This window comes from Eriocheir sinensis, unplaced genomic scaffold, assembly GCF_024679095.1.
Source record: "Eriocheir sinensis breed Jianghai 21 unplaced genomic scaffold, ASM2467909v1 Scaffold1223, whole genome shotgun sequence".
NCBI lineage: Eukaryota > Metazoa > Arthropoda > Malacostraca > Decapoda > Varunidae > Eriocheir > Eriocheir sinensis.
In genome coordinates, this window is record NW_026110545.1 from 25,649 (window position 1) to 36,102 (window position 10,454).

Below are 10,454 nucleotides of genomic sequence, written 5' to 3' on the forward strand. Positions count from 1 at the left end.
CCCTCCTGCCGGGGATCGGTTAGCGCGAGCGGTGCCTTGTTGGGCGGAGGCCTGTGGCTACCTTTCCCCCTCCCTCTCCCGCTATTGATTTTTTTCCAGTTTGCCAGCATGTGTGCGTGTCCCCCCTCTATGCCCCACCCCTCGCGAGCGGTGACTTGATGGTCAGTCTGAGGGTACCACTACCCCTCCCTCTACCCGCTATTGATTTTTCAGTTTGCCAGCATATGCGTGTGTGTGTGTGCGTGTGTTACTGTTGATTTTCATATTGACTGGAGTTATATCGATTGTCTTTTCAGTGAGGGGTAGGAACGGGAAAAGTAGATTTTATACATTTTTATTGAAATATAGTGGAAAAAAATGGTATGACAAGTTATTATATTACCTTAATCTAGTCTATTTTATTTGTTCTTTCTTAATCCAGGCTAATTTGTTCTTTCTTAATCCAGACTAAATACATGCTAAGCCTACTAGTCTATTTTATTTGTTCTTTCTTAATCCAGGCTAATTTGTTCTTTCTTAATCCAGACTAAATACATGCTAAGCCTACTAGTCTATTTTATTTGTTCTTTCTTAATCCAGGCTAATTTGTTCTTTCTTAATCCAGACTAAATACATGCTAAGCCTACTAGTCTATTTTATTTGTTCTTTCTTAATCCAGGCTAATTTGTTCTTTCTTAATCCAGACTAAATACATGCTAAGCCTAAAAACAAAAATACACAATCGCCATAAAAAAAAAAATGAAGAAAAAAAATACACAACACAAGCATATATATAAAAAGTAATACACACAGAGCGAGTACATATATAAAAAAAAAAAATTGCTAAGCACTAAATATAGGACTCTCATCAAGAACATTTATAATATTATTCACGTCCATGCTATGAGAAAAATTCAAAGAATTGAAAGCTGAAGGAAGGTCAGTGCTTGAGAAGCTTTCATTTGTTTCGTCCGCACGAGCCGCATTGGAAGGGCCCGGTTGTGGCGCGAGATTTTCTCCAGCGGCCGCTGCTGCTGCTGCACGCCGCGCTGGTGGGTCTTCAAAGACGAGTTTCTTGGTCACAGAGAGATTTTTTTTCATTGGTTTTCCCCGACCGTACGCCGCCGCTGAGGAGAAGAGACCCGCCTGACGTTTGGCCACCTGAAGTTTTTTTCTCCCAACTTTATGGAGGCTCTTCTGAGACAGTCTTGGGTCCCGGTGTTCTTGCTGCTTCGGCATATTATTCTTTGTCATTCTTCGCCGCCGTTCTTGTCCCCGGTCGCGATCTTGTCGTCTCTGGTGCGTCTCCTGTTGCTGGAGCTGCCGCGACACTTCCGCCATATGCTGCATTTTTTTTTCCAGTCGTGATTGACGCATTTCATGATCTTTTTGCTGCAGACGACTTCGCCGCCGCTCTCGCGATTCAGCGCCCGACGGAGAGTCAAGACACACCATCACCGAAGCGTGTCTGTTGTTGTTGCCGTGGACTTATGAAAAGATAGAGAAACATTATTAGACAAAAAAAATCAATCTCTCTCTCTCTCTCTCTCTCTCTCTCTCTCTCTCTCTCTCTCTCTCTCTCTCTCTCTCTCTCTCTTTTAAGAAAAAAAAAATACTTACTATGCGTTACGCTGGCCGGTGGGTCGTTCTTCAGACGAGACACTGGTAATGGAGGTATCACATCCTTCAGAAGTCGCAGAAGCCCCTCTCTCAGCACGCGCCGCCCCATTTTACCGACACCTCCCAACGCGCCGCGGTTGTTGTTGCCCAATGACTCGCCCGTGATGTGTTCACCGGTAGACTTGGGAGTTTCTGGAACATCCCCCACCTCACCACCACCAACATCCGCTGAAATGACAAGAAATATATATATATATATTTTTTAAACACACACACACACACACACACACACACACACACACACACACACACACACACACACACACACACACACACACACACACACACCAGCGCTTGTGCGCGCAGAAAAAAAAATACAAGAGGCGGATATCTCACCTCCGTTTCTGGGATGTGATGTGTTATCCACGGCTTCAGCTTGGGATGTGTTATCCATGGCTTCAACTTCTAATGCGGCTTGACCCATTATCTGATCGTCAACATCGTCAGCATGAAGAGTTGCAGCGGCAGCGTGGGGCTGTTGTTGTTGTAAGTTCATGACGGCGAAGACTTCCTCCATGATGCTCCTCTCGCAACGTTAGGGGACTGACTAAGCTACCCGGGGTTATTTGGGGCATATGCGCACACTACCACAAGCCTTTTCTTCTTCCGAGGCTACCCCAGGTTATAGGGGACACGCCCACACATGTATGCAAACACGCGCGCACATGCCCAAAACCACAAGCCATTCTTCTTCCGAACAATAGGAAGGCGTGAACAAACTCACACCCACCCGGTCACGTCGCACGAAAAAAAAAAAACAGAATCCTGTTCTTAATAACTACATATAACTACACACACGCCATAAATGAATAAGCTATATACTACTTCTCTACATTTTTTACACATAGGAAAGCGTGAACAAACTCACACCCACCCGGTCACGTCGCACGAAAAAAAAAAAAACAGGCGCACACTACCACAAGCCTTTTCTTCTTCCGAGGCTACCCCAGGTTATAGGGGACACGCACACACATGTATGCAAACACGCTCGCACATGCCCAAAACCACAAGCCATTCTTCTTCCGAACAATAGGAAGGCGTGAACAAACTCACACCCACCCGGTCACGTCGCACGAAAAAAAAAAAAAACAACATAATCCTGTTCTTAATAACTACATATAACTACACACACACGCCATAAATGAATAAGCTACATGCTACTGCTCTACATTTTTTTACACATAGGAAAGCGTGAACAAACTCACGCCCATCCGGTCACGTCGCACGAAAAAAAAAAAAAAAACAGAATCCTTGTTCTTAATAACTACATATAAATGCACACACACACACACGCCATAAATGAATAAGCCACATGCTACTTCCGAACAATAGGAAGGCGTGAACAAACTCACACCCACCCGGTCACGTCGCACGAAAAAAAACAACAACAACATAATCCTGTTCTTAATAACTACATATAATTGCACACACACACACACACACACACACACACACACACACGCCATAAATGAATAAGCTACATACTACTTCTCTACATTTTTTACACATAGGAAAGCGTGAACAAACTCACGCCCATCCGGTCACGTCGCACGAAAAAAAAAAAAACAGAATCCTTGTTCTTAATAACTACATATAAATGCACACACACGCCATAAATGAATAAGCCACATGCTACTGCTCTACATTTTTTACACACACACGCACATTGTAGCATTTAATAAGTTAGCCACATATCTTAGAAATACAATGCTTGTAAGTCAGTCCTTGACTAGATTGACAAAATGTTTTTATACATGGGGGCATTTTAAACATTCTATAAGCATATGTTAACACCTTTCTGTCATTCTTCAAAAAATTTCCTAAATCATAATTATCTTTCAAAAACTGACTAGTCCTCTCTAAGCCTATTTTATTACATAAGTATACGAATTGAATGCAATACACGCCACACACCAGAGTTTTGTCCGACTGTAATCTTGTGGCAAGTTTAAAAACAGGATAATCTTTATGCTTATTTAAGAAACTTCGAAAGTACTTAGAATATAATGATGGGGTCAGGGCGTACGTAATTTTTATAGCTACACAGTGGTTTGTGTCTGTCGCCCATCCCCGGCAGTTGAGGCTTTCGCGGGGAGATTCTTCGTCCCCTCTTCCTGCCCCAAGAGCATTACCTTAACGTTATTCAAATCTAGTTGGTGGGCAAAAGATCTTAGCTCCTTCAAGTAGGCCACGTTCCATTCATGATCCATCTTTCCCCTTCGTCCTACGCCGGTAGGAAAAATGACTTTTCGAATGTTTTTTTTCTGCTTTACATAATCACCTAGCTCATTGAGGCAACATTTAAAATTATCGCGTCTGCTTTGCTTGGTGTCCGACATTAAACCGTTCACATAATGCATATCTCTGCTGGTTTCAATAAAATATCTTGACACGTCATTATATTCTACAGATTCACCCTGACAAAATTGAGTCACCATACCCACCACAATGGGATAATTTGATTCCGTAGGTGGTTCCTTCACTACCAGCGACCCCACATTCGGTCTGTCACTCCAAACGACTCTGTTCAAATTATAAAGTTGTTTCCGATTTTCAAAGAGATTAGCATAGCCATACACTTCAGCCAAGTCCTTGGCTATACCGCTAAGTTTAAAACTGCTGGCGTTGATGGTGGCTACTAAACACACACTGTCGTCAATGAACTGGCGATCGGTCATTCGCCCCTTCACAGGAATGATGGGATAGTCTGACATGTTTATAGAAAAATATATTAATTCTCGCTCTTACTCACGCTTAGAGTCTCCCTGTCCTGCGAGGTCACACAAGTGTCTATATCCCACCCCAAAACAAAATCCTTTTTATACGCGATAATTCTCCCACGTCATACCCGGCATCCGCGCGGGGGGCGGAGAAAGAAGGCGTGGGGCGTGGCTTTGCCCGAATTGGGGCACTTCTCCTTCCTCCCCCACCTCCTCCAAACAGTTGCTTCCTTGCCTTATTATTGCGTATAAATGAGGGATCTAAGTTTGTGTTGTGGAAAAGCATTTTAATAAATGGTATATCATCAGCTTTGAAGCCTAATTTGCTGTTGACGTCACTTAAGGTTTGCAATATATCAATGACGTTAAAATTATTAATGGGGCTCAAAAGATTTCCGTTTGTATCCCATGTAATTCCTGGAGTATGTTTCATGAGAGCTAAGAAAGCTTTGGCGTAATCCCTTTGAGCTGCTTTCATTCTAACATCAATCCTGTTATCTATGGCAGGTTTCGAATCGATAGTATTGGTGGGGAACGTCGTGCGAGGACCTATGGCCGCTATAGATGGCGGGTGGTTGTTTGGGGTTAATACATCTTGCAGCGCGCGTCTCTTTATATTTTTTAATGCAGTTGACGCCTTGACCGTCGAACCCGACAACGGTTTCCGCACTCTCTTTTCTTTTTTTCCTCGTCCGTCTTTCTGTTTCGTTTTATGTTACGGCGCCTCGTAGAAGACTTGAGTAAAAATTGTTCTGCTGTTGATTTCGGGATGAGACAATATTCCTTCATTTTGTTAAAAGACCAGTTATGACACTAGCTGCCAGAGGTAACAGCACAGAGAGTATAGCGCCGCCCCGCTGCGTTTTCAGTAGTTTTTTTTTTTTTAGTGTACTTACCCCCTTGTTGGCGAGTTTCCTTATGTGTTTTTTATATTTGTTCAGGGATTTCACAATCTTTGTATTTCGCGTAAGATTAGTTTTTAGGAAATTTAGAAACACTTCTGACAAGCAATCTATATGTTTCTTGTTCAACACTGCAATTACTTTTTTCCGCTTGTCGGGGGAGAGTTTAGCCAACAACAAAACAAGATCCTTGTGAACAAAGGCGAGGGGAGGTGCTTTTTTTTTTCTTCTTGTTGGTGAATTCGAGGTCATTAGGAAATATCTTGAGCGTCGCGCCCACGAGTCGAACGTAGTCCCCGATGTTCAGCACACGACTGGCTTTACCTTGACGCTTTTCTCTGTTTTTATAATTATGCATTTTATTAAAATGACGAATGATTCCTCGAGGGACCTTCATGGCATGTACTTCGGCTGGGTTTTTTACTATACCTGCGTGAGGCGTGCGGTTATAGCTCTCAGTACCTTCTGCAAGATGGAAATATACTCGAGTTTATTGTGAGCTGTCATATACCTATATATTCGACCTTTATATCAATGATTGCTTTTAGCGCGAGCTCTGTCACCGTTACAGCCACTCGCGTGAGCTCCTTTGTCTGAAACCCAGCCCGGTGGGGGAGGGAATCTCCATGCTATTTTCGGGGGTGGGGAGGGTGAGGATAAAGGCAACCGTGGAGATGATGTTGACGCTGCTGGTAGCTGGCGCGATGGGGAGACATTGGTTTCTCTCCTCTTTCTTTTGTTTGATCGATTAACGTTCTCTACGTTGTATTTCCTATATCTTTTTCTCCATAGATTACACGCCACTGGTCTAGTTCCGTGACTATACACACCCTCATCACCACTTTCACTTAAAGTATCCCCGACAACATTATGAGTAGTACTAGCAGTAGTGGCAGTAGTGGCGCGGCTAGTAGAAGCAGTTTGAGATGTCCTCCGCATTTGACGCAGATTCTCAGGTAAATCAGGGTGGCCATAAGCTCTCGTAAAAACACGAGAAGGATTACCCGGCATGCTGTCATCAGAGAGCAGATGCACTCTTTTGTTGTCTAATGCGCTTAAAGTCGCCTTCTCAATGGAGGTAGTGCATACCTGACCTTTCAGGGTGCGGATGCTATAGAGGCGTGCCTTATCCACCCCCGCCCCTTGCAGTACCTGTCTGTATTTTTCATGATTATAGTTTCTCAAACTATAGTGAGGTAACCCTTTAGCTTTTTTTATTTCTGCATCCGCGCCGCTTGAGGGATCATGCAATTTTATTGAGTACATCTTAGGTTTCAGGCAAAGCACTTCCTTTATATGGGCCGCGCCCTTCTGACTTGACATACCCCGCTTGACCTTTCTTGGAAGTGTCATAGGCGGGGTGGGTGGTGGGGAAGTTACTAAAATCCATTATGGATTTTATGAGTGGAAGCGAATAAAATTCACTAATGTCTTGGAAGTTAGAGACGCATATGGCAGCCGAATCTGTGTCGCCGTAAATATATGAGACATTCTCTGCGCCACAGGCTTTTCGAATTATGTGGTAATAGAAGTCGTACATTTCAACCTTAGAAAGCTCCAAAATCTGATAACCAATGTAATTTGGTTGGTTGATGCGAATATTCTTCCTTCCTCGAACAACAAGGACTCTGTCGTTACTAAGAGGTATGAGTCTCTTGAATAATGGGTCTCGTAACCTGCGCCGTAGTGCTGACTTGGAGGTTACAATGTCTGTATTTATGCTATATTTGACTGGATCCATAAGGGTTCGACCAAATATACTATTTGAAATGACTTTATAGGCTTTCTGTAGGATTTTACTGCTGGCCTCGCGTCGTGCTTTGATGTTACCTCCATAAACTCTTTAAGAAATGTGGATTGGGTAAACTGATAGATATCGTGGATTTCTGCAATTTTACCTCCCATTCCCAAGCAAAACTGCAACATGGGTAGCGTGGTGAGGACACCATACTGAGCGCAATGCGATCCAACAAGCTTTCGCGTCACCCTAGGGAGTTGCCATCCTGTTTTCGCCATAAATGCCTTGCTGTGTTCAGACAGGTGTTGCTCGCTATCTATGTCCATGTGGTGGATGTGTAAGGGAAACTCATCCGTTGACCTAGCCACATCGGGCTCAATTGGGTGTAAGTCGCAGCGAAACCAGTACCCCACGCTTCCATTCGTCTCCACATTTGCTATGTCATGAGTTCTTAACCACTCCTTTCTTTCTTCTACCGATAATTTTTTAAAATTTCTCTCAGGAAGCGGCCTACACATTACTGTAGGATACAGACTATTCTTATCTAAATAGATAATGTGTGTTGGGGTGTCTCGTTCGGGGTTGAAATCAGGATTAATGTGATGGTTATTTGCAACTGCCTGTGGTTGGACTACTGTAGTAAAGCCTCCTCTTACATTGTCTCTTACAAGATGATACAAGTCTGGATCGCTCGGCTGTTCTATTTTGGCTTCTGTTGATTTTAAGAAGCTGTCGAAAGCGTATCCGGGGAGAGAGACATAATGTGTTATATCTAATCCATATGTTTCATGCAACACGCTTCGCCATTTCTGTAGAATGTCAGCAAGCAAGCCTACATCTACTAGAAGGTATGCGCGCATGTAGTCTTTTAAGGTTTGACAACCCAGGGCATTCCACACTGCTTGCGCGTGGCTGTACTCCTCCTCACTTACGCCGCGGCTTTTAAGCCTGCTATAAAAATCTTCAATGTCTGGAAGTGACTGACGCGCTAATTTGTCAAAATCATTGACGAACTCGTAAGGAAAACATTGCTTTCCTGTGAGGAGGAGCTCACGCGCCGGTGCGGGGAAATGATTTATGAGCGCTCGAGTGACAGGTAGAGATTCCCCCGAGGCAATATGTTCTGCGCTGAGATGGGCCAGACTGCCATCAAGAAAGGCTCTCGCGTCGAGAAACTTTATATTGTCCACATCTACCCTCAAAAAACGTAATCCCGCTTTAGTGATTACGTTAGTTTTCTTCCTATGGAAACTCTGTCGGTCGGCTTCTTTCAGTATCAGGCTCATATCATAAGTCATGTGAAAGGCAAATGTAGGAAGTTGACAGCGGTTACTGACGCATAATGTATTGCATCTTCTACATAATGCACCAAGATAGTTTGGGCCAGGTCTGGTATGATCGTGATGGCGATGTTTGTCTTTTGTATTCTGAAATTCTTTCTTACAAATCTGACACGTCGTCTGACGTTTGAAATCAATTACCGCCTCGGGGGTTAGGACCATGTCATATGTTTTCCTTTCCTCTTTAATTTTCCTCCAGGAGGAGGCCAGGTTCTTGAGAAAGTGTGACGCTGCATCTCTCCGCAGTATTTCTGTTTGCAAACTACAGAGCCCGCTGAATCCAAGATGCAGAAGGCGTACGCCATGGCTCTGTGCTGATTGATAACGTGACTGTTGGATTCAGAGTCGTCAAGAATAGACTCAAAATCAAAAAAGGCAGTGTGCGATGGAGGGTATGTTTTACCGCTGTCAGTGAATTGCAGCACTGATTTTGAGGTGGGGAATACAAGTTTTTGCTGAATCTGACAACTGGCTTCATGTTCCTCAAGGTCGGCTTTGTCAAAATATCCAGTCAAGCAGTTTTTGCAATATCTAGAGTACTGATTCAGCGTCTGGCCTTTTAAGCGCCGTTTATGACCTCTCATAAATGCTTGAATGAATTTTGAAATCTTTTATGAGGGCAAAATGTTGCCCATCCAGTAATAATAAAGCAACATATGTCCCAGTAGCTGCACCTTTCCGGGTTACATAAATCTCGTGCCTAGTCCCACCCCAACTATTTCCGCTCTTCCGACGCATTCTTTGGCGCTCCTCCTCCTCCTCCTCCTCCTCCTCCTCCTCATCATCATCATCATCATCATCATCATCATCATCATCATCAATGGGGGCTACTGCGTACACATAAATGGAGAGCTTATTCATCCGCTCGATTAGCGCAATATCTTCCCACGCTAGAGGGAAATCTATATCTGGCACAGTCACTAATTTCTTGCATTGTCTCAGTGTTTTTGTTTTGCGAGGAAGGTCCTGAATTTTAGGATCTTTTTCCAAAAGAGCGTGAGCCGCGAGACATTGCACAAGACAGTAACCCTCCTCGCCCGAAGGGTTAAAAATGGTGCGAGCTCCCCGGAAGCCCAATGGTTTATTGACGTGTATGCCTATCGCCGCTCGATGACCTGTTCTACCTAAGATTACTTTAAACATGTCAATTTCCAGTATCATGAAACCCGAGCCTTCTACTTCATTCAAATGTCTTTCCAAGCGTTCCGCCATGTACTGGACTACGTTTTCTACAAAACGCGGTACCTCGCCCTGGGTAATGAGCTCTGATGGAAAAACCATATAAAACGGACTAATATCCTCTTCCTCGCCCAATCTCACAAGTTGGATTCGCATTTCAGCATACGCCCTGACTTGGGGGGGAGGATGATCCATGGCTTCTATCTCATCACGTAATATTTGAATAAATTCTACTCTGTTGTTTCTAAGAAAGCTCTGTGGATCGCTAGCGTCATCTGGAGATATACTAAACTCTAAATAAAGTAAATCGCGATCAAAGGCGTATTCCCTTCTGATGACTTCTGCGCGCTGTCTCTCAACATTATCTTCATCAGCGGGTGGTGTGTCACTATCAATATTGCCGTCACCAACGCTCCCTTCCTCTTCCTCGCTGGCAGCGGGACACCCACTTCCACCCCCGCGTTGTTGGCTGACCTCATCTTTGCTTGCCGCTGGACAGGCCCTCTTTTCCCCCTCCGCCCTTTCTCTGACAGGGGTATGCGCGGCAAACCCCCTGTCATCATCATCATCATCATCATCATCATCATCATCATTAATAGCATTGTCGCTACAATCTTCGCCCTCCTCCTCTTCCTCCTCCTCCTTCTCTTCCTCCTCCTCTCCGTCCCATTCTCCGCCGCTGCTGATAGTAATGTCATAGAATTTATCTAGCTCCTCCTTTCTCTTGTCATCGAAACACAAGCAAACATCATCATCCATCTCCTCCTCCTCCTCCCCGTCCTCCTCCTCCTCCTCCTCCTCCTCCTCCCCGTCCTCCTCCTCCTCCTCCTCCTCCTCCTCCTCCTCCTCCTCCCCGTCCTCCTCCTCCTCCTCCCCGTCCTCCTCCTCCTCCTCCTCCTCCTCCTCCTCCTCCTCC

The 10,454-nt window shown here is 44.5% G+C and overlaps 1 protein-coding gene across 1 annotated transcript; it reads right to left on the reverse strand.

Annotated features, from left to right (window-relative positions):
* Positions 1–288: 288 nt before the first annotated feature.
* LOC126989580 (uncharacterized) lies at positions 289–3,122 on the reverse strand. Its single transcript, XM_050848150.1, has 3 exons — positions 1,996–3,122; positions 1,600–1,827; positions 289–1,466 (listed from the first exon to the last, which is right to left on the reverse strand). The coding sequence occupies exons 1-3, from the start codon at positions 2,174–2,176 to the stop codon at positions 823–825; spliced, it is 1,053 nt and encodes a 350-aa protein (XP_050704107.1). The 5' UTR covers positions 2,177–3,122; the 3' UTR covers positions 289–822.
* Between the last annotated feature and the right edge of the window lie 7,332 nt (positions 3,123–10,454).

What these genes read in the sequence shown, in the direction of transcription:
- LOC126989580 (XM_050848150.1), bottom strand. Translation starts at nt 2,176, where the DNA reads ATGGAGGAAGTCTTCGCCGTCATGAACTTACAACAACAACAGCCCCAC. An exon ending in ATCACATCCCAGAAACGGAG is followed by an intron (nt 1,828 to 1,995) that starts GTGAGATATCCG and finishes TTGTCATTTCAG; the next exon opens with CGGATGTTGGTGGTGGTGAG. An exon ending in ACCGGCCAGCGTAACGCATA is followed by an intron (nt 1,467 to 1,599) that starts GTAAGTATTTTT and finishes TCTTTTCATAAG; the next exon opens with TCCACGGCAACAACAACAGA.